Raw genomic sequence first — 27738 nt, 5'->3', positions numbered from 1 at the left:
TCATATCTCCGCCGCTAGGCTCCGTTAGTTTTCACAAAGGGGGCCAGGGGGTTTCATAGCCTCACTTTCTTTGCACTGCGGAGTGAATATAGATTTCACATTTAAATAGTCTAAGCTTAAATGGTAAAACAAAATGGCTAGGTGGCGTAAGCTACCGCCCGATCCAAAGGGCTCAGCCGTATTGATCCATCCATCCATCCGGAAGCAAAGCGGTAACTCCCCCGCTCGCTACCCGCGTCTCTTCACGCAAGTTCGTATGCTTCTTGCGCAGGGGTCGCAATGACGTCAGAAAGCCGAGCTCCGATTGACTCTGATGGAGGGATAGTGGCTAGACCTCAATGCTAGCTGCCCTTAGGTCTACCCACTATCCTTCCAATCGAAGCACCTCAACTCCTGCTCATGAAGCAGACGAATTTGCGCTCCGCATACCCTAGCACATCACAGTGCTAGGGAGCAAAATCAAATACCAAAATATTTATTTTAAATTAAACAAACAATACAGAAAGTTGTGCAAGAGCAAAAAGATTTATGTGTGCTTCTAAAAGAAAAAGAAATTAAGTTAGATTTGAGTACACACCAGCCTAGAAGCTTCCCCAGCTGCTTCAATGAGTATATATGTACTTTGCATAATGGTTCTCGGTTTATCTTACACATTCAGATAATCTGCAAGCTGCCAAACCAGCTCAGCAAAGATAGTTTAGTGCCCGTTCATAGCTAAAAATAAAGTATGACACTAGCAGATCTAACTTGTATGTACAAAACTTGCCTTGTGTTGTTGAAGACTCGGCATACCTTCCCTGACAATGCTCGGTCAATCCAACAGCACACATCAACAGTGAAAACTCAACAAAAGTAAACACTGTAGAAGGCTCGTACATATAAGAGCACCACCAGAAGAACATTCACGTTTAGTTGGACAGGAATGTTGCATGGCAAAACGACCAAACAACTAAGTACGAGACACACTCAAAGCTCCAGACTAGAGCAACCGGCGCACGAAGCTGCAACGCTCGGTTCATTCCATAGTTCTACAACGGTAAGCTACCAGAGGAAGGTAATGAGTTCTGAGCTGCCATGCCAACTCCACAAACCTAGCTGGCAGCCCGTGGTTATGGCAATACCATGCAATGTCCAGCTAGCTCTCACAAACATTTGCAGAGCCAAATCATCCCTCACAAGAAAGAAAATGGCTCAATTTGTACCTTGCTTGAAACATCTCTTTGCAGATATGGGGACCTACGAAGCATAATCAGGAACGGGAATGCTTTGCTGCATCCCCAGGCTATAGGAACGTCCAAACAACACAGAAAGATAACTCAGATAAGGCCATGACGATAGAAAAGAAGCTACTTGTGGCACTACTAATCTCGCATATTTATAAGCGACACTACGCCACAATCCTATATCCAATCTGCATGACTTTCTCTAATTTATAAACATGCATACATTCTTAGTATAGGTGCTAGCACGTTCTGAAAGAAACCAAGCCTTCAAAAAAAGAAGGGTTGTACTTGTTAGCCGATCACGAGGCCACCGTTGACAAAAAAGGTAAAAATAATCTTAGATGTTGAGCTTGCGCAACAAAGCAAAGGGAAAGTTGTCTGGGAATTCCACGACACACACAGCAGACAAAACAGACAGAAATCAGAAAAATAGGCTCCCAGCAAAAATCATCGTGACCTGCAAAACAAAATGCCAACTGCCGATATCTACATTTCGAACATGGCAGAAATTGAGAAAATATCCTAGAGACGGCACAAAATTCAGCAAACTAAATTAGCCGCAAATCGTAACTTGGCAAGCCCAGCCCGGCCAAACCAAGAGGGGATGTTTCCAACAGCCGACAAAGCGCACATTGCACGCCCTCGTCGAAGAGATTGAAGACTCCACGTGGCGGGGGCCCCCATCACCGGCTGTACTTGTGCAGGTAGTTGCCCGGCACGTAGCCTTGGTTGCCGTGTCTGTCCTGCACGAACCACCACTCTGGGTTCCCGTGCAGGTCGCACTGGTGCACCACCAACAGAACTTGGCCTTGGGCGATGCTCAGCTGGTGTGGACCGCAGGCAGAGAAGGGGTAGAGGGCGTAGTGGTACTGCGAGACAAGAGAGGGCACCACAGTGCTCCGTCCGTAAACTTAGTCTACTTAGCACTCGTCTCTTTCGCATATTTTTTTTTTTAAATTATCTCAGCTGCTACATAGATTGTCCACAGGATATTTGCGGTACATGGGACGCCTCAAAGATACCTGTATAACCACGCCTGCGGCGAAGAATGTACTACCGCTGGCTCCAAAACATTGTGCATTTGTGTCCTTTTTCCGTAATAACCTTCCAGCTTGCGACAATTTGGTTAGTTACTACTATTGAGACCGGTTATAACGAAGTCTGTTATAATGAAATAGCGGCTACAGCGAAGCGATCACGATTTCCCATTCTCTTTTGCACTTCGTTAACCGAAGTCAGTTATAACAAAATAGAGGATATAGTGGAATGATTTCCAATTCCCACTGACTTTGTTATCACCAGGCTCGAAAGTACTTTTTTAAGGGTAGCAACTGCCACTGTCCACCAAAAATGAGCACACGGTAGCTGTGTTTTCAGTTCGCTACTAGTTCAAGACAGCAGAGCAATGGGTAGCTGCAAACTTGACTTCCCGATAAAGACGTCATTTCAGTTCAAAATCTGGGTCCCTCTCCCTGTGACGAAGACTCCCAACAAACCCCAGCAAATACAGCACAGTGACGACAGAGAGGAAAGCTGCAGTTAGCAAACAAGCAGATGTTGCGCGAGAATTTAATACTTAGCTAAAATCGTGCTCTCTGAACTGCTAAGTTATTCCGACTTTTGCACAGTTCCCCTGTTCAGCAAACGAATGGCGTTCTGCTCATTCTGCGTCCTTGACCCTCTTCTCTCTCCCTCAACCATATATGGTTTCTAGGAACTCCACGCACAGCCGCGATGAACTCTGGGCCAGACCATATCGGTGCCTTGACTCCAACTGGCGTCTTTACCGTGTCCAAAACAGTGGTCCCTCGGTTTCCGCGCCATCATGTTATAGAAGTGTCACGCCGTCGCCGTTCCGTGATGAACATGGCAGATGCCTGTTCTGCTGCAGGTTGCTCTCCAGCCCAAGGACGCTTCGGCAGCCGGGAGTCCGAATGCCGTGACAAGGGAAACACTCGTATTGCCTCAAGCTTTCCGACGGAACTTCTACAACCAACTGCCAAGATCGCGACACTTTTGAGAGGTCATTTGTTGCCCTTTGGGGACAACTTTTGCTGCGTGGGTGGAACAGGACGCTAAACGCACCAGTCGGAGATCCGGAAGCGTAACACTGGCGACATGGAGGTCGGTTGCTAAGAGTTTTAGCCGTAGTGAAGACACCCCTCACCTCGTTAACGACGGGAGGTGCAGCAACAGGTGCGGCAGCAAGCGGCGTCGGTTCCGGACCCAGGTTTCCGTAGAGCGCACCTCCAACCCCCGGTACGAAGTCCGTCCCGTCGGGAACCAGGTTTCCGTAACGCGCGCCGACGGGCGCCGATCCAAAGGGCGCCACACCCGTCTCCTGAGCCCTCGGCTTGGCGTCGACCTCTTCCGAGTTTCGCAGATCCGTCGGAGCAAGCGGATCGAACTCCAAGTTCGCGTACCGCGACGCTGCCGGAGGCGGCGGCTCTTTGACGGGCGATCCGATGGATGGACCTTTCTCTCCGTCCGGAATCTCTTCGTAAGCGTGCCGCTCCATCGTCGATTGGTGGCCGAACGAGTAGTTGTAGACGGACACTTCGTCTCCTGTCGCAGGCTTCTCGGGGACGGGGGAATTGGTGGGCTTGGAGGCCTCTGGGGACGCGGAGGGGGACTTGCCCCGACCCACGAAGGCGGGGTTGAAGCTGGGGTTGAGGGCCTGGCCGGGAGGCGGGTTCGGGGTGGCGGGCCGCAGGGGGTCCGTAGCGCTGTACGGCGGAGGGGGGTCGTGGTCCGTGAGGGCCGGCTGCGGAGACACGCGAGGAGAGACGGCCGGTGCGGTTGCACCCGGAACGACGGGCCGCAAGAGTGCCGCGGCGACGAACCCTTTCGATGCTGCAAGAGAAAATAATTCCGACGACTGCATCAAGTTTGTGGCTTCGTTTGGTCGATTGATTCATCTGTTTCTATTTGTAACATCTATGTCAAGTTAGTGAATTGATACACCTAACTGATACGTCTGTTTCCAATTTTAATTGTTTATGTCCCGCACGTTTGCATTGCGCGGTAGGGGCTATAACGAGGAAGCTATAGTCACTCAGAGAGTCAGGACGTCAGGTCTTTCGAACACCTCGAGCACGCGCTTGTTGCCTGTGCACCTGTGCTTTGGCTGCGCACACAAACTTGAGGCTCAGAAGACGCCGTCATCCAAGGTAGGAAGGTCGCACCAGGACAACTGGAACTCATCCCGTCTGTCAGTGACTATAGTATTTGAGGTTCAAAACTGCCAAACTGAAATTCGTCAAATGTTTCAAGTCGAATCTCGAAAAAGAATGAAACATTCTAATCATTTCAGATTTGAGCCGCCAAAGGTTTGCCAAACTCCCATTTTGTTGACCAAGTTTTGAAAGAATGGCCAGTGCCACGAAACAACTCACTTCCGTCGTCCACGAACCACCTGCCGGGGTTCCCCATGGGGTCCATCCTCTTGACCACCCCGACCACGTCGCCCGCCCTGAGGCCGATGTCCAAGATGTCTGCGGAGACGTAGTCCTGCGACACCGTGAACAAGCATTCCACCGGGTAGCTGGACTTGAGGAACACCCGCTGCATGTCCGTCTGCAAGGCCATGCATAGTTGGAGGTGATGTTAAAAGGCACTTCTGAGGAAGAAAACGTGCTTCGACTTTGCGCACATAGTTTCTCGGGGCGCTTGTAGGGAGATACAAATCCCTGGGCTCGATCAAAAATTCATCGTAAAAACGGTACCTGCACGCAACCTCAAATTTTCATCAATGCCATATTTTAATGGCGCATTATACTTACGAAATGTCAGGACGTAACTTTGTGCTTAAAACAAGAAAACCCTCAACATTCTCGACTGCAGACTCCGACATGGATGAACAACTTAACCGAGGATTGTACTCGTGGCGCCATCTCACGATAGGCACAATAAGCAGATGACGGCACTCGGTCGAAAGGAGATGACATCGTCATTTGCTTTGGAGTCCTTTGTCACGGCCAAGCAAGCACAGAGATCATCGAGGTACCGCGCTGCAATGGTCGTCGCTCTTGATTGTTGCCAGCGTCGTTCGATTCATTCGAACAAGTTTTGCGAGGTTTCTCCGACAAATCGAAATGTGCTTAGGCTACAAAGCAGCCAGAAGGAAACGGGAGGTGCGCCAACCTGCGCGGGTGCGGTGCCCAGGCTGAGCCTGGCGGTGGCCCTGGCGCCCGTGGCGCGCGACAGGCTCGTGGCGTCCGCCTTGGAGAGCAGCGCCGCAAACGGGTTGTGCTCGCTGGCGCACGGCTGCTCCGCCAGGCCACGCAGGAGCACGCTCTGCCGGATGCGGAAGTTCTCCAGCACGTCGCTGTTGCCCCGGGCGCCATGCATGGCCGGAAGCTGCAAGCCGGGGGAGGACACCAGGAGTGAGCGACCACATTTCAGTCGGTTCCTTCTCGGCAATGTTCCTGCAGTCTCCCCGAATGCAAGTGTTGCGTGTGAAGAGTGCTCGCGTGAATATCTCGTGAGGCATACTATTAAATGCGCAGCATTTACAGACCTTTCTGATGTCACGCTTCTGCAGAGGCGCTGCTGTCGGCACGGCGCGTGCGCAGACGTTTCACTTCACCCAGATGTGCCCACACATAGTGTGGGCATAAGCGGACTTGTTTGTGAACAGCGGGTTGGCCTATAGGGCCAGCTGATAGCAGTTTTGTGTTTCACCGATTGATCTGGGTGCAATCGGCTTTTGGAGCGGAGACTTTTTTTCCCGTGTGTGCTCGGGCACAGAGCTGGAATCTTTCCAGCACATGCTATGAAGGCTCCTGCTTGTGGCTTTTGTGTACCACCAAGGCAATCCCCGGGCAACGGTGGCGGGCACGGCAAGACGAAGAAAGAAGGGCGAGGGATGCAAGAGAATACAGCGGGGCCCGACAGAATGCCGGTCGAGCAGCAGCCAACCAGCGGTCCCAGCGCCAGTTCATTATTTGTTCGGTGTGTACCGTGTGCAAGAGACTGTGGTTTTGGGTGAGGGGGGACGTCGCAGGAAGCAATTTTAATGCCACGCATTTCTCTTCCCTCCTGTGTAGACCAGAAGATTCGCAACATTTGAATTATAGATATAAATAAAAGGTTGAATTTTTAATGCAGAATGCATTTTCATAAAAGTGAAGTTGCAATTTGAGTAGCATCCTGTCACCGTTACCACCGCCCCTTCCCATTGGCGCTTCTCTGCCCGGTCTATATTCACCCACTGTGCGTCGAGTAAAGGCATGGCGGCGCTCGCCTCAGGTGCCTCCTAACTGGCAGACGACACTGCATCTTCACAAATTGCGTCATAATCATCAACGAGAAGAGTTTTTGCGGTACCGTAGCCGCATGAGCGTCGTGACTGGCGACAGCATTAAGGATTGCAATTTTAAGCGGGCGTAACAATCGTCTTTGAATTGTGCCCATATGTGCACATCTACTTATGGGACAAGGAAGTGCCTTTTGCGTTTCCCTTTAGGAATAAGAACTTTCTCCCCCTTTTTAGTCAGAACTATAGTAACACCCCCTATAACCCAGTTTTTATTTTCTTACAAACTCCATGTGGCAATTACCACTAAAGCAAACCAAAAAGAAATAAGCAACATTACGCGGATTACTTTTGCATAAAACAGTAACCCTCGTGAGGGTAACTCTCGTGACCCTCGTGAGGGTAACTCTCGTGACCCTCGTGAGGGTAACTCTCATAACCCTCGTGACCCTCGTGAGGGTAACCCTCGTGAAGGTAACCCTTTTGAGGGTTACTAACCCTCGTAACCCTCGTGAGGGTTACGAGGGTAAGTAACCCTCGTGAGGGTAACCCTCGTGAAGGTAACCCTTTTGAGGGTTACTTACCCTCGTAACCCTCACGAGGGTTACGAGGGTTAGTTACCCTCAAAAGGGTTACCTTCACGAGGGTTACCCTCAGGGTTACGAGGGTAAGTAACCCTCAAAAGGGTTACCTTCACGAGGGTTACCCTCATGAGGGTTACTTACCCTCGTAACCCTCACGAGGGTTAGTAACCCTCGTGAGGGTAACCCTCGTGAAGGTAACCCTTTTGAGGGTAATGAACCCTCGTAACCCTCGTGAGGGTTACAAGGGTAAGTAACCCTCGTGGCCCTCGTGATCCTCGTGAGGGTAACCCTCATGAGATTAACCCTCGTAACCCTCGTAACCCTCACGAGGGTTACGAGGGTTGCGGTTACGCCGACGCCGACGGCGACGCCGCTCAAGCCGGGAACGGGCCCCTAAGAGCTGCGCTCTAAAACTGCGTTAAACACGGGAAAAGAGTTAGCTAGGTCGACACAGTCTGTCGGTCGGTACTAGGCTGGATTAAACGCACGGACAGACGAGATGTGCCAGACGAGGCCGCGCGAGGGGAACTGCGCAAGGCACCTCCATGAGGGTGAGCAGCTCCCGGGTGGCCCTTCCCACGAAGGTCTTGCGAGCCCTGAGGAACTCCTGGACGCACGACTGGAGGATCTCCGCCGACAGTGAGCACAGCTTGGGAAGCTCGTCCAGCAGCTGCGAGTTTAGGGCCCCGTACACGTTCCTGGCCACCTGCTGCTCGTCCGCCAGCTGTAAAACATTGGGCCGTTGTCATCCACCGTAGCACGCTGCCTGGAGCTTCCATCGGTGTCTATCCCACCCATACGTCAAAAAGGGAGAGGCAACAGCCGCGGGAGCAATGCGGAGAACAAGTCATCTGCTCCTTTTGCAGGGGCTGTAGTGACGTCAGAATGCCAAGCTCTGATTGGCTCTGCTTGAAGGATAGTCGGAAAACCTCAAGGCAGCTTGCTTTGAGGACTACCTGCTGTCCTTCAACCGGAGCCAATCATATCTCTGCGTCGCTGCAGTCCCTCACCGGCTTGTGCCTGGTGACGTCTCGGTTCCTGTCGACGCGTGCCTTGCAGGCGGCGTAGTCGAGCAGCTTGTGCTGTCGCTTGGTGATCAGCTTGCCCGGGCCACCGAACATCTGGAGCAGCTGCTTCAGCACCGACTCCACGTCACGCTCCACCGACGTCGCCTGCAGAACCACACAACCGCGGCTGTGAGCTCAACTCCGACAGGAAACCCAACTCGTGAGAAGAACCCCATTGACACGAGTTTGAACCTTCTTGAAACCTTCTTGAAATCATTTTTAATCATTCTTAAATCAGCCAAATGAGGCCTTTGTCGGGGCGCACGCAAAGCAGGTGAGCTGTCAGGCTCAAGTTGAGAAGCGAGTATAAACTCCATACCAAATTCTAATGCAGTCGTGCGAAACCACGACCTGTAAATGCGAGCCTTCATGTTTTGTAACTCCTCAATGCCCTTTCCCTTGCCTCTAAGTTGACCAAATGCTATTGCTACCACAAAACAGAAGCCTAGCGACGCAAAAATAGGCAGACCTAAAATGGGGCACCCGCAGTACCGTCACAGACGCTAGAGGTCTCCGAAATTTGGGTCTTGACCACAAAACTTTTTACGTAGAATAAATTTGCCGAGAAAGTGTCTTTTAACGTCCGGAAGTCGAAAACTTTACGAATGATGCAATTCTTTTCCAAGATTAGGTGCCAAGAAAAAAAAACTATGTAAGATCCCCACAGAGTTGGCAAATTCAGTAGGGCTACCTTTCCTAAAACCAAGGTAACAAAGCTACGGTAGGTGGCGCACACGCAGCGTGGTCTAAGCACACCAAAACCGGAGCGAGCAATTCCGCTGTTATGCTGAAAGAGTCTCGCAGCTGCGATGCAACTCACAAACTCCTGCCAGTGCTGGGCACAGATGGCGTGCTGGACACTCCGGTACCTGTCCACCTCGGGGACAGGGCTCCGGTCTCGGTAGAAGAGGACCAGATCTTCGGACAGCTGCAGGGACACCTGCACACTCTCCTGAACACAAGGAGCGCCGCCACATCAATGCACAGACTCTCTTCAGTACGTATTACAAAGTCGCTGAACAATCGTAAGCACCAAGGACTCTTAGGTCCAGGGCCCACAACGCCAAGGACCAGAGATTGCAAAAAGACGCAACCAAGTAAACTAAAGGTCCAGGCTCGTAAGCGTGCCACGCTACGAGGGTTGTAGACCCCAGCCTGAGAAAACCCCAGCCCATCGTAACCCCGAGGCTTCAGGATTATAGACCATGTGAGGCAGGAATAGGTTGTCAAGACAATAGACTTCAAAAACTAAGAATTGTGTTAGAAGATAGACTTGAACTTAAAAAAAAAACAGCCTACCAATTGGAACACTGTTCTACAAAATAGTGCGTGGTAGAAGCTCTAAAAGTCGGCCGCGATTAGGGAGACCTTAAAAGTGTCACTGAAGACCACCCAAGGAGTGTGAAATCTAGAAACCCAAGGTAGACAGGAGCCCTTGGGTCCATCCACTCACCTTCATCTGGTCGCAGAAAACACCGAGGTTCTTGAGGAAGAGCTTGAGGGCCTTCTCCAGTAGTCTGAACTCTCGCTCCGTCCGCTCAAACTGCTCGTCCTTCTCCTGCGTCCCCGGGAACCAGAGATGAGGTCTTGTGCGCCCATCTTCGTGCCCGAGGCGGCCACGAAAAAACGGTCCGCCCGTTCACTCACCACGGCGGTCAGTCCAAAAGTGGACGAAAGGCGGACGCCGAACCGGGACGACTTCTTCAGCACCGAATGCAGGTTCAGCTTCGCCAGCCTCCTAGAGAGCGTCGACTCCGAAGGGTCCTTGCGGTACTTGGACACTGCGGAGAAACCCGAGCCTACTGACCACGCGCTAGACTGTACTGTCGAGACCGGCTATAATGAAGTTAACGGGATTCGGAAATCACTTCGCTATATCCGCCATTTCGTTATAACCGACTTCGGTTATAACGAAGTGCAAAAGGAAATGGGAAATCGTGATCGCTTCGCTGTAGCCGCTATTTCGTTATAACCAACTTCGTTATAACCAACTTCATTATAACCGGTCTCTGCAGTATTTGCCAACAGCTTTCCCGGCTCCTGTTCCCCCAATATTAATAATGTCAGAACCATAGCAGGATATTCAATCACCTTCAATTGACATGTTTATGCCTTTAAAAGCTGTTTTAACTTAGTAATGTCAAAAGTATAATAAGGTATATATTTGATATTATTGTTTGGTATCTTTGTGCATACAATATTAGCATTTGATGTGTGTGTTTCTTTTTCGTTTGTGTTGCGATGCAGTTTGTGGGCATCAAAAAGTGAACATAAACAGTCTGAACGGGCAAGGCACTGACCGAGGTCCTTCCTCCTCTTGAACTCGTTGATGGAGGTTGCCACGTCCGACATCTTCTCCATGGCCTGGGCCAGCATCACCTTGTCCGGATGGCCCTCTTCTGTTGACTGAAAGCATTTGGACAGACGTCGCGGAAAAGCTCTTCCACGGAAGGAGCTAGTTGTTGGGAAAGTTGCAACAAATGCCAAAGCGGGGAATGCAAGCACGGTCAAGTTTGTCTGGGTGGCCCTTTTCCGTCGACTGAAAGCGTTCGGACAGACGTCACAGAAAAGCTCTTCCATGGAAGGAGCTTGTTGTCGGGAAAGGTACGGCAAATGCCAAAGCATGGAACGCAAGCAGAGTCAAGCATACCCACTCGGCATTATTCCCAAGCTTGAGCTGTGTTACTTCTGCTAAACTGAACAATATTTTGAAAACAATACGCCGTTTGTGCCTCTTAAATACATCGCACCCAATGAACGCCAAGGCTAATCTTAGACCGAGCAAAATTTGAATTCTGAAAGGGATATGCCCGATACCCAAAACAATACATTCCTCAAAAACTCTGTATATAGAACAGACAAATTGCCATAGCATATCGAATCGGAAATATTCACTGGCAGTCACGGCTGTGTGCTTACAGCAAACGGTCACCAGATTCTTTCAAACCGTCATTACTATTTCATTAAAAGAACACTGACAGGGTATTTAAGCTTGCCGAGCTGTTTACAAACCGTTTGTGAAGCTGTTTACAAACCGTTCAGGACGAGTATAGCTTGTCTGTTTTCTCTGGTTCATGCGCTCAACCATTTTGGACGGACCAGGCTCGCTCATGGCTTAGTTTGCGGCTCTGCCAACAGATGGCAACAATGAATTTTTTTTTAATTTTGCTCCCTTTCTGTTTGTGGCTAGAGGTTTAATATGGATACCTTGCTATATAGTCACCATTTTCCGGGACAAACCGGGTAAACACACGCCTTTTCTCTCGTTATTATGGACACTTTTTGGGGGAGCAAAGGTGCCTATATTAACGAGACATCACCGTATATGACCCCATAATGAAAATGTAGAGCCCTTCCACTTCACGTGAAGATGAAAGACCAGCGAAGCTGTTATCTTTACGACGTCTAGGACAATGCCTAGAGGACGACGTCTAAGTTGACCTCAAGGACAACTTCTAGGACGACCTTGAGGACAATGTTTAGGACGACCTAAAGTATGACTTCTAGGACGACCTCGAGGATGACATCTAGGACGGCCTCAAGGATGACTTCTAGGACGGCCTCAAGGATGACTTCTAGGACGACCTCAAGGACGATGTCTAGGACGAACTGAAGGACGACGTCTAGGACGACCTCAAGGACGGTGTCTAGGACGACCTCAAGTATGACTTTTAGGACCACGCCTAGAGAAATTCAGCCTTTCCACTCTGGTGAAAACCTGAGTGGAAAGGTTGCTGCCATTTATGAACAACGGCGGCACCAAACAACTGGCAAGCCGATTGTCTGGTTGCCACTGTCGCTCATAGATGGCGGTAGCTGTCCAGAGTTTTGTTTCGACATCTGTTTGCCCGCGGACATGATACTGGGAAAACTAGCCCTTAACAACTCCGCTGTAAAAGCCTGAGACAAAAATGAATTGGGGGGTAAAGATGGGACCAGAACGCGGCAAATCCTGGGCTCTGACGTCAGCGGTCCAGAAAGAGAGAGAGCGAAAAAAGAGCAGCGAAAGAAAGCAGATGAAAGGTTAGGCCTATTGGTTTTGCCGAGACAAGTTGAAGTTGCTCGAACACTTGTAAATGTAATTTAGATTTCTACAATGTGCAATTCCGGTGTTTTCCTGCAAAGTAACCTAGAAAAGAATAAGATACACACCTTACAGGTCATGTTTTACTGCTTCTTTGTGAACATTAAGGTGTCACCAGCGACATGGGCCCATTGGCACCACCAATGTCTGTGCCTATGCCCCGCCGTTCTGAAGTGGCACGAATACATGGGACCTTTCCCTCTAGATTATTATATTAACTACATGAAAAAAAATTAACAAGCACACATACCACCCCCAAAGTCCTTATAAAGTTAGTTCAACGGCTTGCCCGCATTCTTTCACGTTCATCAATGTATATGAATAGCTTCTATAGAACAACGAGGGAGCGAAGGGAAGGGCGCACTCCATACGGGACGACCACGCTGAAAAAGAGTAAAAGACATAGTACAACGACGCTCTGTCTGCCGCCAGACACGCTGTGTGGAATCACCTTGTTGAGCTCGTTAAGGAGGAGGGGGTACTTGAGGATGCGCTGCACAGGGCGAATGAGCACCGAGGGAAGGTCGAAGCAGTTGGTTTCTCGCTGCATGCGCTCCACCCCTGCTTGCAGGAACTGGGCCGCTGCGGGACTGGCCATGTACTGCGCCCATGGAAAGAGAGATGGCATTACTAGCATGGTCCCTTCAACCTTTGAACAGAAAAAGCTAATGGGAAGAAAAGTCACATTCATCCCTCAATCAAGCTTCGAGGAAAGCTCGTCGCCCCTTCACCGGCCCTCACATCCTACGATGGCCAGGTGACGCCTGAATCGAGCTGCGATCTGACAAGGCCGTTCGTGGCAGTCAAAGCTACGGTCCTCCAGCAGCCGCCGTGCCCAATGGTAGGCTGGTCATTCCGGGCTGCTGTTTCTTTTAACCCCAGTACTGTGAATACCATTTTCGTCGCGTATTTCCAAAGTTACCTCCACGGCTTCGTCTTAACCGCCAGGCACAGCCAATGTCTATGTGCTCGAGAAGGCCGGCGAGCAAGCCTGCAGGCACAGCTTTCTGTTCTAGCCACTAAGTGCCGTCGATTTCGCCCAAGTCACGAATAGGATGGAATCATGGCTTTACGTTACAAGAAAAATCAAAACAACCACAAGGACAACCCAATGTGGCCATGGGTTGTCCTTGTGCTGACGGTGCCCTGCGCCTGCTATGTAGCATGGGTTACGAATGTATTCAATTCACAAATGGCATCACAATGGACTGGCAGCGGGAAGCGAAGAAGAGTCGCCTGCATTTTTGTATGGGGTTTTGGCGCCTCTAGTAGCAATTATGTGAAGCAGACGCAACGACGACGAAGCATAGGGAAGCCAGCCACTGGGCAGGCATTATCAGTATAAAGCTTCACTTGCTCATGGTAAAGCAGAGACGAGAGAGGAGGAAACGAAGCACAGCCATACCTTGGTCCAGAGGCCGCTGACGTCGTCGTGGTTGCGGCAGTAGTGGCCGTACACCTCCTTGAGCTCCTCGGCCACGCTCACAAAGCACTTCCCTGGGAAAAGAAGGAGGCCAATCAGTCAAGCGTCTTTCTCACTTTGTGTTCACCGAAGAGACAGGAACATTGTCCACCAGCACAAACGCCGAGACCAGAGCCCCTGCTACGCTCTGAGCATCCACACTCCTTTCCCCGGTTACCTTGCGAGTGTCGCTATTTTAGTGCTTAGCAGGTGTGATTGGTGATCGCTATGATTAAAAATGAGACTTTCCGAGCTTTCGACACAATGTCGGGAATCCCGGGCGATATGGGTTTGCTCTGTCGTGGACTGTTTCATTGAGTTTAGAAACAAAAAAGCATTTCGTGCTATTTCAGACGAAGATTAAAATAATGGGTAACAATGATTTAGGCAACGAGATGGCTCAAGCATCGTTGCTCTCGAGCTTCAGTGGCTGTAATCAAGACGAAAACAACTAATGTTTGTTGCGGAACATTCCAACCTGTGCCGCACTTTTCCAATATTAATGGCACCAGCGACAACTTTACACGAGGTTGTATATAGTCGGCCGCAGCACCTAGCCGCTCTCGGAAGATGGGATTACTGAGTCGCAGCGCGTGCGGGGAAGGCCTCACCCACGAGCTGACAGGATTCGGCGTTCACCAGCTCTCTCTCCAGCGACCCCAGGAGCTGGGAGGACACCGCAATCACCTCGTCCAGGTTCCCAAACAGTGTAATTGCATCAATGTCCAGGCTTCGCATCTGCACGTCAAAACAAGAGCCAGGTTTTAAGGTTTTTTTACTGGCGTTAGCGCGACGTTACGTATTCGCTCTTTCTCGCTGCGAGTTGAGACGCGGTAGTGTCAGTATGCAAACAGCCCGCTTCCGGTCCTGTACTGCAGTATTTCCAAGATCAAATCTCTCGGAGAATTGGTCGCTTATAGTGCTGTCAGATGTATTTCACCCTTATAGTGAATGAATGATGCGTAAAAAAAATCTTAAATAGATGTGCCAGGGCTACCCGATAGAGGGCGACGCTGATTTTGTGGCCAAACAAAAAGGGGGCAAATAAGGAGTTATAAAACGAGGCACCTGGCACAAGTGAGAATACCTAATAGACACCTGTACGTAATGAGCTCAAACTTTCATCAAAAATGTACTATTCGGGTAGATATTGTCTTTCGAGGCGTAGCTCCATTCCTGCAAAAGAGTAGGACGTCCCTGACAGACGACAAAGTTTCTCTAGGGTTGTGCTTGTGGTGCCATATGACAACAGACAAGCGGATGACAACATCATACGCTTTGGGCCGAATGCTTGCTGCGCCAATCGGGAGATGGCGTCAAAAGCGCGACTTTCGGGCGACTCGGTTTTCTGCGTTGGAAGCCCACCATTGAAAATGTCGAGGATGCTGTTCCAATTTGACGCAGGAATGAAACTTGTGCCTCAGAATTTCTCAAGGCAAAATTTGCCACTAAAATAGATCTCATAAATTTGGAGCTTGTTACGTACAGGCGGACCGGCCCGGGTGCAGTGCTCCAGGGGGTGTCGTGGCGGGCAACGAGCAAGGGGAGGGGGGGGGGGGGTGCTGCTGCCGCGGGCAACCGCCTCATGTGCCGCTGACCCCAGTGACGCCACTGGTGGGGCCACTGATCTGTGGGCGGGGCTTAGAGTGGGCCTTGAATCAACCTAAATCCACCCTTTTCTGGCTTTCCGGTCTGAGAGTACAAGTGCTCGTGTTGCCAGGCCAGATTAGGCCGGGGGGAAAGGAAGGTTGCCATTTTGCTTGCAACGAGCGGTTCCGTGCGATTCCCAATGTGCTTGGGTGATGGCAAAGTGCTGTGTTGCTTCGGGATGTCAGAATCAGCACCGGCTGGGGGAGGGGACGAGTTTCTTTTTTCAGTTTCCTTCGGAGAAATTTTACCTCGATGGAAGAGCCACGCGGGTTCATGCTGTAAAGGGGGCTGATTCCTGGGGCCCTACAAAAGCTTGGCAGGTAAACGAGCATACCCAACTACCATAAACGACATAAATTTCACGAGAACCTCACTGTCGCAAATTTCTCGACTTACCGCGAATATGTTACTCTACGGTAAAGGATACATAGCCAAGTACTTTTAATCGCAACGTTTTCTGCCCGCAAAATGTTTTTGAATTTCGCAAACGATTGAGCCTGTAAAATTAATTTGTTTACAATATACGGAGCTCGTTTTGTCATAGGTAAATCACTTTAATTGCACCCCAAAAAAGCATGCTAGAAAATTCCGTGATTGTTACTTTGTCGCTTCATTACACAAGAAAACCATTGCTGTACAATTACCCATCACCCAGACTTTGGGCCGACTGCATTCGCTGACACGAAACAACGAAAATCTCGATCGCTACGAGCAATAAAGAGATTGCTCATCCACCAAAAGTAGGAAATGACAGCCCACCAATGCTGCGCATGACGCTTCCGGCGCTTCTTGAGAACAACACCGATACCATGTACGCCACATTCTTCGTCGACGGAAGGCAGGCGACCCAGACGTCACAGCGTCTCGTAGTGCAGTTACTGCCACACTTTGTCGCGCAATAGGCCTAAAGAATGCAGTGGCTTCTCGACCCAGCCATCTGGTTAAAACAGGATGTCCTCGGCGATCTGTCTCTGAGCTGTCTCCGAAAACTAGCAGAGCCACAACAACTAGGTAGAAAGCCGACAGTAATATCAAACAAACCTAGCAGCGTGCAGAAGTCAAGCCTAATGGTACTATTGTTTTCCACCCCCCTAACCCCCAAACCCAGTCACAATCAGGTTCCAATATGTGCCAATATGTGGCGCCACATCCAGGGAAAAGGATGGATTGCATCTAACAACTAAACAAAAAAATTGTGAAAAATAACAATGCAGGAGCACTTGACAGAAAGTCGCCGAGTGGTATCTTGGATATTCCTCGAGTTGAAGGCTCTTCAGGTGCGCAGAATGCTTTTTCAGGAGCCTAGTGGATCCCCCTCACCTTGGCCTTGGCCTGGTCGCTGAAGTAGATGTCGTAGCACATCTGCAGAGCCTTCAGGTAGTCACGCTCCGTCTGCAACAGCTCTGTCACCACACACTGCCGGTGGTCACGACGCTTGCGCCTGCACACCCACGCCGGTCATCTCTTAGGTCCAGACTAGAGCCACTAAATAAGCTAAGCGTCGACACTCTGTTCCCCGGCATTGTTGCGGGTGCCGCCATCTTGGTGTTCAGTACAGAGCAGACGCAACTGCCGACCGTCATGGTTCGAAAGGGGCGACTTCCTCAGCATTAGATTCAGTGTATGAAGCTCACGTAATGTTGCTTTGCTCTAACGCGAAGCGTTTTGACGTTTGTGGAAGACGGAAAAGTGTTTTCTGTGATTTCAGATAAAGCTTCAGATAACTGGCAACCGTGATTTTAAGCTCCAAGATGAGTAAATGTTGTTAATCTGAAGCGTAGTTTATATAGTAGCTCTGGTCGAGACTGTGCAGTGGCCATCTTTTACGGCTGGCTTTCCGAGAAATTTAGAACTGATTATCTGGTAAGTTATGGGACAGGATCCATATGGTGATGTACAGGGTGTTCTCCCAAAAAAATTCACACGGTTGTTTTCACTGCAAAAATAAATTATGCATCACCGAAAAACTCATTTTCAAACCCAAATGAAGAGCTAGAGGTCCCAACAAGATGCCAAAGTTTCAGTGTACTAACCGTTATCTTGTTCAAAAGTTATGCGATTTTCTGAAATTTTCAATGGGAAAATGGCGGCCAACAGAGCTCTTGCATGCATGCAGCTTTATGGCGCCAGTCACCGAAAACGGGCTAAAATGAGCCCCATTTTTCAGTCGAAAATTTCAGAATCACTTCTAACTCTTGAACGAGACACCGGTTAGTTCTGAAACTTTGGCATCTGGTTTGAAACTCTAGAGCTGCATTCCGGCAGATATTGAGCATTTGGTAATGTATAGTTTATTTTTGCGGTAGAAAAAACACAGTAAATTTTGTTTTGGGACACGCTGTACATCTGTAGCAAAATCACAGCAATCCTTCTGTAACATTACAATATACTATTCCCTCTGTACAAAGAAGTGGCATCATTTAAGTAAATCAAGCAATTGCTGGAATACATCCAGTTATTGTTAACAACAAACTTGGCGCTCGGTGGCGATTTATGAAAAATGCAGTTCAATGATCACCCCATTTACATTATGTTTGTTTGTTCGGGAAAAAAATTTAATAGAAACCCACTTCAATGTGTTGAAGGTTTCTGCTGGACTAGTTCACATGAGCACAAAACTTAATGGTAAATATTAATGTGCTACTACATAAACAACATTCATCATAATATCGCTGAAAGTAACAACCTGGATCGCAAAAACCGGATACATTGCGGAGACTCCTTAACCCATTTAGATAAAACCATTGTTCCATGGAGAGGAATTATGTTGTAATATGATCAAAGAATCATCACAGGCCTGATTTACACGCATAGTGCTGTATGGACCCAGTCCCGGAACTTTTGGATCCTAGTACGTACAAGATTCAACGAAAAGTCTGGGCAAGACAAGATGGGCAAATATTAATTATCTTACCGGCAAAACAAACAACAGCTCAGATAAGCAACCTGTCTTTAACTTTGGATTTGAGACAGACAGAGACACTAATTGCAACTCTGTCACGACAAACTTTTCAGGGTGGTAATGTTCGTATTGCGCTGACATGCATACAAAGCAAAGCAATCCTTCATGAATAACACTTTAAAATCTCACTTCTAATGTATGTTTACAAGGAAAAGAAAAAAATATATCCCCAAGTACGCGACAATGAGGCTACACTGCCTGTTCCCTAGCTGTCCCCATTACTTAAGCTTTTAGCGTGCTCCATTGATCTGTTCCCTTTGTACCGATATGCCAAAAGAAGAATTAACAAAGGGTTCACCTCCGCTCCTCCTCCTTAGCGGCCTGTTCCTCTGGTCGCACCGGAGCGCCCTGAGATGCCTGCGACGTGCCACTGCACTGTGCTTGGGCTTCCGGCTGGGATGCTGCAACCAAGCACCGGAGAGAAAGCAAATGGTAAACTTGCATCCGTGCAGCAGAACAAAGCCCACACACAGCACAAGAAAAAGTGTGGCAGACAGTCTTGCGAAGATAAGGGCAAAGAAAAGGCCATGAGCAATCAAACTGCTCATGTGCATCACAAGTGGGGACGAGACTTGGAAGATTCCAAGTGTGAAAACACCGCTGTCAGAAGCATTCAGTGCTGCAGTGGGCCAGAAAATGAAATGCAATACACAAGATGAAGGCCAGTATATTTTCTAAAAATAATGCAAATGATGCCCAACCTCCAGTAGCAACAGAAATATACTAAACATGCCAAAAAGACACATCACTCCTATGCTCCTTGAGAGAAACCCCTTGAAGAGCATGGGTTATTTTTAGATACAAGAGATTAAATTGATACTGCAAAAACGTTAGGAAAAAATGTAAAAAAGTAAGTCTGACCGAATCGTTTACAGTAGACTCTTGTTGGATCAAACTCCAGGAAGCCATGAAGTTTCTTTGAATTATTGCAAGTTTGGATTAACAAAAATTCACCTAAATATGATGAAAGAAAATTATGATTTATTATATGGACGGATACACATACATAGCAGATATTTTATGACATCCTCTACACAAGCCTACTGATCATAAGCAAGGATGCCACACTTCAAATATAGGTGAGATCAGGGATGGGCAGTATTTCAAATACAAGTATTTGAAATACGTATTTCAAATACTTTCTGTATTTTGCATTTGTATTTAATTACCAATTGGGTAATGTATTTGACGTGTGTATTTAAATACTAAAACGTGGGTATTTCAAATACAATTGTAATTAAATACAATTTTTTGGGCTAAAATACATCCCTCAAATTTATTGTCACTGTCCAGAGCAAGAAGAAAACTACGTTCTGCACCGAATGCAGTGTCTCTCAATCAAACACAAGCGTTTAGTGACTTTGTGATTACGGTGCTAGTCCAAGGCAAGAAAAGTGACGAAATCAACGTTCACGGGCAACTGGCTAAATAAGTGCCTGTGATAACTTGTGATGCTTTCCAGCCTGATTTCCATCCATATTTTTGCCTGGAACATTCTAAATGCGCGGGTCGTCAGATTTTCGTAACTGGTGCGAGTTGCAACAATAAAAATTTCTCTAGCTAGTGTTGCGCGTCTTGGTCGTCTCGGTTCTTTGTTCGTCTATACCAAAATGTAATCGAGTGTGCGATGCAAAATTAAAATGAGATACCCAGAAACTCTTGCAGGTGCCCTGAAGTCGCCGACGCATATTTTGAGGAATGTATTTGGAAAAGTATTTGGAGGAGACCAAATACATTTGGTTGTATTTGTATCTTGTATTTAAATGCTTTTTTGGAAATGTAATTAGATTTGCAATTAAATACATTTTTGACGAAGTAATTTGTATTTGTATTTCGATACATATTTGCATGTATTTTGCCCATCCCTGGGTGAGATGTACGAGATAAGATTATTTAACCCTAGAAAATGTTGTCTATTGTGGTCTGCTTGAACAACACATGACACGTCAATACAAAATTAAATTTCTTCATCTTGCAAAAAGGTTGCCTATTGTGGACTATTTGCCCCCATGAGCGGGCTTCTTGCCGAGCACCGGTGCACTGGGGAGAAGCAAAACTTGCGGAAGCCAACGAGCTTGAGTAAACTCGTTGGCGGAAGCAAGCTCTGCTGGTGTTGCTTCTCCGCAGCGCACCGGCGCTCGATAAGAAGCGCGCTCAACGGCGCCGCGAGAACAAAAAGTATGAATCGCGCGAAAATCCCGTTTGAATTAGCGGCTTATAAATACATAAAAAAAGGTAGCGTGGCAAAAAAAAAAAATTTCAATTCCTTCGAATTAACCAGGGGTACGAAATATCAGAGTTTGAATTATTGCGAGCATGCTGTAGAAGGTTGGGCACATCATCTTGAACAAAGCACTTACTGGACTTCATGAAACAACGGCACAACATTTTCTTTTACCTCCAATACTCCATGGTTACTGTGTCTAACAATATTTTTGTTGACTGTACAAGTGAGCTGCCAACTGAATGCAATTCATAATGCCAAAGTTGCGTAGCTCCGAACGACCACTTCCAAGTATGAAAAACCGGCAACAGAACGACTGACACAAACCGATTGTCGAAAAAAACACCAACCAGTACGGCTGTCCCCCGCAATTTAAAGCAAACTTCCTCACACCTCGAGCGGTCCTTCTTTATGGTCTTACAAATGTCGCGAAAAAGAGCCTTAGAAGTTGCTCGATGCGAAGTGATGGATGGGATTCCGGTTGTTTAATCCTTCCTATTGACCAATCGCAATTGGAAAGAAAATGCTAGATTAATCTCGATCATACGAATAAAGTCAGCACACACAGAATGTGTTTCTGGAATTTTCTTTAAAGTCTGTGGTGGACAATTAAGATTTTACAGCGACAGCTGTCAGTGGGAGACACGAGAGCGAAATCCTGAGCAGAAGCGGAAATGACGTGAAAATCCTAAAAAAATGACCGCAGCTCCACGTGGTGATTGATGTTGATTGGGGCGAAGCTCTGGTGGTGCTTGTCTGCGTAGACGCCGAGCCGCAGCATGCCGAGCCTTTCGTTCGTTTTCATCCATGTCAGAAAGAGAATGTGTGGTATGGAACGTGGTTATATACGCATTTGAGCATTTGACCGCAGCACCCTCTCGTCTATAAACGTTGAGCCAATGCATGCAAAGTTTAATGCAATTATATACGCATTTGACCGCAGCGCCCTCTCCTGTATAGACATTGAGCGGCTACATGCAACGTTTCATCCATGACAGAAACCCCAGCTCTTGAGTTACTACCACATCTCAGAGCCCCCTACTCGTCCCGCAGTCGTGGCCGAGTGGTTAAGGCGATGGTCTACAAATCCATTGGGGATCTCCCCGCACAGGTTCGATCCTGTCGACTGCGCAAACATTTTTTTTTTTTTCATAATTTTTTTTTGTTTTACACAAGCATGTGAGCTCACGAGCACAATCACGAGCTCGAGCACCAGCAAGATCGATGTGAGCACGGACACTGGACGGACAAGGCTAGACCCTAAGGAGCTTCGCCCCTAAAAGCGTGCTCAAAAGGCGGCGCAGAAACGACGACGGCGCTGCAACGATGACAAATTATGCGGGTGCCACACTGCTGTTGTTGTGACACACAATACACAGTAGAGTAAATGCGCAAAATTTGTTTTCTTTGGTTATTGCATTTATTTTATTTAAAACTCCGTCTTCGTCTGTGACGGTGGGCACGTCTTGGATTTTTCGTTTCTTCCCATAAACTGTTAGAACGCGAATTTCAAACACGGTAATGCCGAATGCCAGTGTTTGGTGATCGGCGTTCATATTCCGACGGTTAGTAATGATCGGCGTAGTAGAGACAAAGTCAGTTAGCTTTGCACCTACACCACAATTGGCGCGATGGTAGGATGTCGAACTTACTATCCCAGGGTCACGTGTTCAATTCCCGTTGGGGCGCGTTTAGAATTTCACTCTTACTTCTCGATTTACCACTCATTTTGTACAGATGGCCCTTTGTGGAATGCATAAAAGCTGGTTCACACAGCACCGTTTGCTTACGTTGCGTTACATTGTGGATGCTTGCGTCTGCTTATGCCGCAAGTCACCAGGACATCCGTAATTCCTATCGAGCGTGTACCTACCAGTTCAAGGAGATAGCCTGGGACGCGACATTTGAGACACCGATGTTTCGATCACTAATACATATGGGAAGCAAACAATGCTGCGTGAATCAGCCATCACACATTTCGTTACAATTTCTGTCACACTTGCCTCGGGGTTCTCAGCTCCACAATGTAAGAGAACTGAGCCAAAACAAGAAATGCTCACGTGGCGCCATCCAGGGGTCTAGCGGGATGGGTGGGGCCGTCCTGCTGGGCACGGACGAGACGGACGACGGGGCAGCTGGGGGAGGCCGCCTGGGGACGGCTGCCCGCTGGACCACTGCCGCCAAAAGGAACGTCCCCGTCAACCCACTACAGCCCATCAGGACCCAAGACTCAAAATCCTCAAGCCGTTAGCCACAACTTCACCCGACAAGATTGCCCAAAGATAAGTTAGCCAAATTGTTCGTAAAAACGGAACTGTTTGTAACAGCGACGATACCTCAAGTTCAATTTATTCTTGGCGGTTCCTCACAGAGCTAAATAAATATGAGTCTAAGTATCCCTTTAAATTTGACCAACAATACCGGATTGAAGAGAGTTGCAGAACATTTAAAGAGCACAGCTGTGTCAATAAAAACCTTGTGAGGATGACCCGTCGTCGCAGCATATCGTCGCAGCAGAGTCCAACAACTTCTTGGTCAACAACTTCTGACATTTTATGCAAAAAGTCAGGGCGAAAACGAACTGGCAAAGATTGGACATAACACAACCCCGAGACTGCAGGTAAACAAAAGACGACACATGCACGAAAAGTCCAGTGACTTTTAGTGTGTCTGTCAGCCTTTGCTTACCTGCAACCTCGGGATTGCGTTATGTCTGGAGTTTGTTAAATGCTTACCTGGCTTGATCTCGTGAAAGCTTGCAACCTCCCTGAAACAGAACACCCGGCTTAAATGAACGCCCAAACTAAAGAGAAAAAAAAAAAAGAGGGAACAAACACCAAAAAATGACAACGCGACTCGAGACACTCACCTCTTGAAAGCGGCACTGTCGGAGCTGGACAGAGTGTTCGCCCTCCGAAGCGGTGGTGGTGCCGCCTCGGCTTCGCCGCCCTCTTCGCCGCGGTCGACGGAGGGCAGGCTCTTGAGCTCCCTGGCATCTTCTGCTTCTTCTGCGAGGCTACCCCAGGGTGGCAACGTCCTCCTCCGTACTTCCTCCGCCCGACAGCTCGGCGCCGAATTGAAGCGTCCCATCTTCCGCGGCGTGACGGGCTCTCCGGACGACCGCACCAACTCCTCGACAAAGGACGTCGGGCAGATCCCCAGGCGCCCGTCACGCGAGCGCGCCCGGTACCAGTCTGCGTTGACCTTCCCGAGGAGCACCACAACCTCTCCTGCCGAGAGAGGAAGGTCGCCCTCCGTGTCGCCGGCAAAGTCGAACAGCGCCCTGCCGAAGCAGGCGCCGCCGTGTGTGCTGCCGTCTTCCGTTGAGGCGTCGGGGGCGTTCGGACTCGCGCAATCGACGATGACGTCCACGTATTCCGTGGGGAAGAGACCGGCCTTCCCGCCAAGCTCGCCTTCCGTCCACTCGTCGTCGACGTGGCGAACGAGCGTGACAAGTTCACCCACTCCAAACGAAAGTTCGTTAGGGTACTGCGCCACGAACGGGAACTTTGTTCTCCCGTAGGGGGCGAGGCCGGAGTTGAGGTTGTGGTAGCCGCCGGCTACGAGTTCGGATGGCTCTGACAACGCGACTCGCGTCGTCGGCTCCGTGGATGGGTCAACCTCGAAGCTTCGCTGAGGTTTTGGCGGAGCTGGGACGGCACTGGCGGGCGAACTCTCGCTAGGAGCCGGCTCAGACGAATCAGCGGGGCAGACTGAGAGGTCAGGCGTCTCAATGTCCGAAACGAGGGCAACGAAGTTGCGTGGAAACTTTCCGGACAGTCCGTTACATTCCCCCCTGAAAGAAAACCGACCAGGTGCTTAAAAAAAGTCTATGTATGACATGACATCAGGTTTGTTTGTTTGTTTTCAGTTCACATCCAAAGAGTATTTTCGGGCTCCATATTTTACCCCTAGTGATACAAACAAGCACTTCCCATTGCACACATAGTTTTAATGACAGCCTCTTCATTCTAACAGAGAAAGGAAAAAGGCCAGCGATTGCTGGTTTGTGCAAACGCTGTCGCGCTATGTACTCTGTACACTCTGTATGAACTGACAGCTTAAGCACAGGGCAACTTTCAAGCATCTCATTACAAGTCCGCACCCAATCAGGTTGCGGCATTAGTCAACAAAAAGGAACCAATATCCGAAGAAGACATTTCTACCGTCAGAGACTACACAGCGCCCTTGAATTCGACAAAAATTAACTGGTTATGTCACTGTGCCTTGTACTCGATCGACGAAGGAACAGGACACATCCGCTCACTCGACGTAGACGGGATGGGGCGACTTAGTGTGGCACTAGCATTCGTTCCAGGTAAAAAGGTCCGCATCTTCACATCCAGGTAGGGGTCCAGAACTAGCTTCAATGGGCAAGGATCCAGATGAAATATTGTTTACTGAAGACTCACCAGAACCAGTCCTTGTCGAGGATCTGGGTGACATGCACAAGGTCTCCCCTGGCGAGGCTCATCTCGTCGTCCAGCTGGGCCGAGAGGTCCTGAAGCGCCCGTGCCCACAGGTCGGCCTTCCAGGGGCCCCGGGACGTCTTCGGGGCCTCCAGCTGCCAGGCGTGGGACAGCGGGAAGATGCCATCCCGGCCCCCCAGCCGGCCCCGCCACCAGTTGTCGTCCACCGCGCTCACGCCCACAATCAGGTCGCCTGGAGAACACCGAACACGTCCAAGAAGACCGGTCACTCTCTTACTTTCCAACGAGGCCCGTGCCAGTATGGAGCCTGGAACGCGTCTGCCACTGGTGTTTTGACCGCACCTCAAAAGTGGTCTCCCAATTTCCGCCTGGGGCCTCATTCTGATCAAGGTGAGAGCAAGAGCATTCTAGGCTGCTGATTGAATGTGATGCCACAGCTTCCGTGTAATATACCATTTAGGCACTTTTTATCCGCTCGCAAGGTCACACAACTATGTTGGTGAGAACGTCTCACCACCATACAAATAGCGAAAGAGGTCTAGCAATCTCTGATGCACATGTTCTTACTTTTCTTTTGATGCCTGGTCTACATTTTCTAGCAGCAGTTTTGATGGCAATATGCGTGGGAACATGCCATCAGGCAAATTGTCAAACAATCGCCTAGATTTTGATGTAAAAGCAAGGCAGGACTGCAATATCCCAACAGTAATAGGGAGAAAACCCCCGAGAAGTCGACACCACTACGCCGCCAAACAAATTGTGCGCCTGGGTTTGTAGCTTTGTTATCGCTCGCCGAAAAGTAAAAACAAAAATGTGCTACAAGCTGCTTTTACTCTCCCCTGCTTTCTCCTTTCAGGCCAAAGAATCGTGTGATGAATATACTGGACATTTCTGGAAATACATCTGTGGTTGGTCTGCGACTGTTTACAAGACACACTGCACACGCTGGCTGCCGGTCAACACTCGTAGCGGCTACAATGTGCGCAGCGCTTTTAAGGTGTGCACGTTTTGTACCGGCGTGTACCATCTTGATCAAACATCCGCAACAGCATCACCTCCCTGGACAATCCGTCGGGACTGGCCATTCTATGTTTCAAAACAATCAATGATTATCGGCTTTGTAAACTCGTTCTTGAAGCTGGTCTTAAAGACACTTGTTGATATCTTTAGTTGTATTCGGTTTTGTAAATACTACATTCTTCATTTACTCTTCCTGGCTCGTTGGAGACAATTCTTTCGTAACGTAATAATGTGTCTGGCCTTCTGATCTCCTTGTTCTCTGCCTCGTGCTCTGCCACGCGTCACAAAGATTGTCATATTTGGGGCTCTTACCGGGCTGGGCATGAAACAACCAAGCCCTTGTCATTTATTGGTGCTCGGGAGAGGATACGTCTTTTCGGCGGTGCACACTGTAACACAAGAGCTGTTTATTCTTCTGGCTGAAATTTGCATCGTACCCAGTTTACAACCTATAGGCCAAAAAGCTTATCGATCCCTGATGTGAATATGCAGCCAACACGCTCAAAGAATGAAGTGCCGTTCATACACTTGCAACCGAATAGGACCAAGAGAGACAAGACCGGTTTCTAAGCTTCTTGCGACAGCGAAGGAACGGATGTGCTGCTGCGGAGCAGGTCCTATGCCATCGCAAGAGGCTTCAAAATTGGTCTTGTCTCTCTTCGTCACACTCGGTTGCAAGCGCACAATCTCTTCACCGTCAGCATCTGCCGAAAATTCAAACGAGGACGTGTTTAACATTATTCGAATTCGGTTTGTCGTACCGGTCTCCTTCTCAGGGCTAACCATTTTGTGACCTCTATTTGCAAGCATTCATGATAGGTTCCCCAGACAGCCAAGGCCCTCAATTCGGACAGCCCTCCACGGAGAAGCGGACGGCCATAGGAAGCCGAACTGACCGCATCGGAAGCTGAGGTCGCCGTCAACGTCCGAGGAAAAATCGGCGGTGGCCGCGAAGAGCTGCTGCCCAGGCAGGACCGGAGGCAGCTTGACCTCGACCACGAAGGCGGTGGGGAACTTGCCCCGTGCGCCACGCACGCTGCCGAGCGTCCAGTGCTTGTCCACGGACTCCACCACCTGGAACAGGGTTTCCTCGACTCCGGTTTCCTCTCTGCCCAGAGGTCGGAGCTCAACATTTTTCATCGTTTTCGCTCTTACCAGGCACGCGTCGGGAAGTACTTTCCACGTCCAAGCGAGGAAATGAGGCAGGCACGACGGCGGAGAAGCGAGGTAGGCGGAAATGCACGCTCACCTGCACCAAGTCTCCGGTCTTGAGGGGCAACTCCCCTTCCAGCCCCGAATTGAAGTCGTAGAGCGCCTTTACGACGGTCCCCGGCTCCATGCTGACCCGGTGCGCTACGATGCTTCGGTCGGCGTCGAGGTTCCCATCGGAGCACAGGGGCCGATCCAGGCATCGGACGGCGCAGAGGCGACGATCAAATGCAGTCGCTTTCGCGGCAACATTTGCCGAGTGGGCATCAGCTGATTTGGCCTCTTTCGAACGGAGCTGCTGCGCTCAACGGCTGGAATCGTACCTCGTTAGCGGATCCTTGTAAAGTCCGCCATTGGCGTGAGGTAACCGCGATTCGTCCGCGGAAAATTCAATTTGAACTACGAACCTGGGAAATATCCCCGCAACCCCAAGTAAATACAAAGCTGCCGTAACAGGAACAGTCCTGTGGGTGCGTTCGATTACAGTCATTAGGCGACTTTCTTTCTTCATTCAGCAATGACGTCATGTCGAAGGCAAACGAATCCGAGTTACTCCGGCAGGTCGT

General features: G+C 49.2%; 1 protein-coding gene and 1 non-coding gene across 2 annotated transcripts; one reads left to right on the top strand and one right to left on the bottom strand.

Annotated features, from left to right (window-relative positions):
* Positions 1-454: 454 nt before the first annotated feature.
* Positions 455-27738, bottom strand: LOC8031501 (dynamin-binding protein). The gene is made up of 21 exons (XM_029989756.4): positions 27213-27738; positions 26860-27037; positions 24926-25175; positions 23383-24309; positions 23249-23280; positions 22574-22687; positions 18588-18690; positions 16648-16768; positions 14289-14415; positions 13621-13712; positions 12667-12816; positions 10432-10537; positions 9779-9912; positions 9585-9689; positions 8952-9083; positions 8075-8236; positions 7606-7788; positions 5367-5582; positions 4619-4799; positions 3391-4076; positions 455-2092 (listed from the first exon to the last, which is right to left on the bottom strand). Exons 1-21 carry the CDS (start codon positions 27300-27302, stop codon positions 1907-1909), a joined length of 4275 nt encoding a protein of 1424 aa, XP_029845616.3. The 5' UTR covers positions 27303-27738; the 3' UTR covers positions 455-1906.
* Trnac-aca lies at positions 21563-21644 on the top strand. Its single transcript has one exon. It is a non-coding gene; the product is annotated as a tRNA-Cys (tRNA).

Source organism: Ixodes scapularis, unplaced genomic scaffold, assembly GCF_016920785.2.
Source record: "Ixodes scapularis isolate PalLabHiFi unplaced genomic scaffold, ASM1692078v2 PGA_scaffold12__126_contigs__length_90152505, whole genome shotgun sequence".
Lineage (NCBI taxonomy): Eukaryota > Metazoa > Arthropoda > Arachnida > Ixodida > Ixodidae > Ixodes > Ixodes scapularis.
Note: the sequence above shows the minus strand (reverse complement) of the source record. Positions and strands in the feature narration are given on the sequence as shown.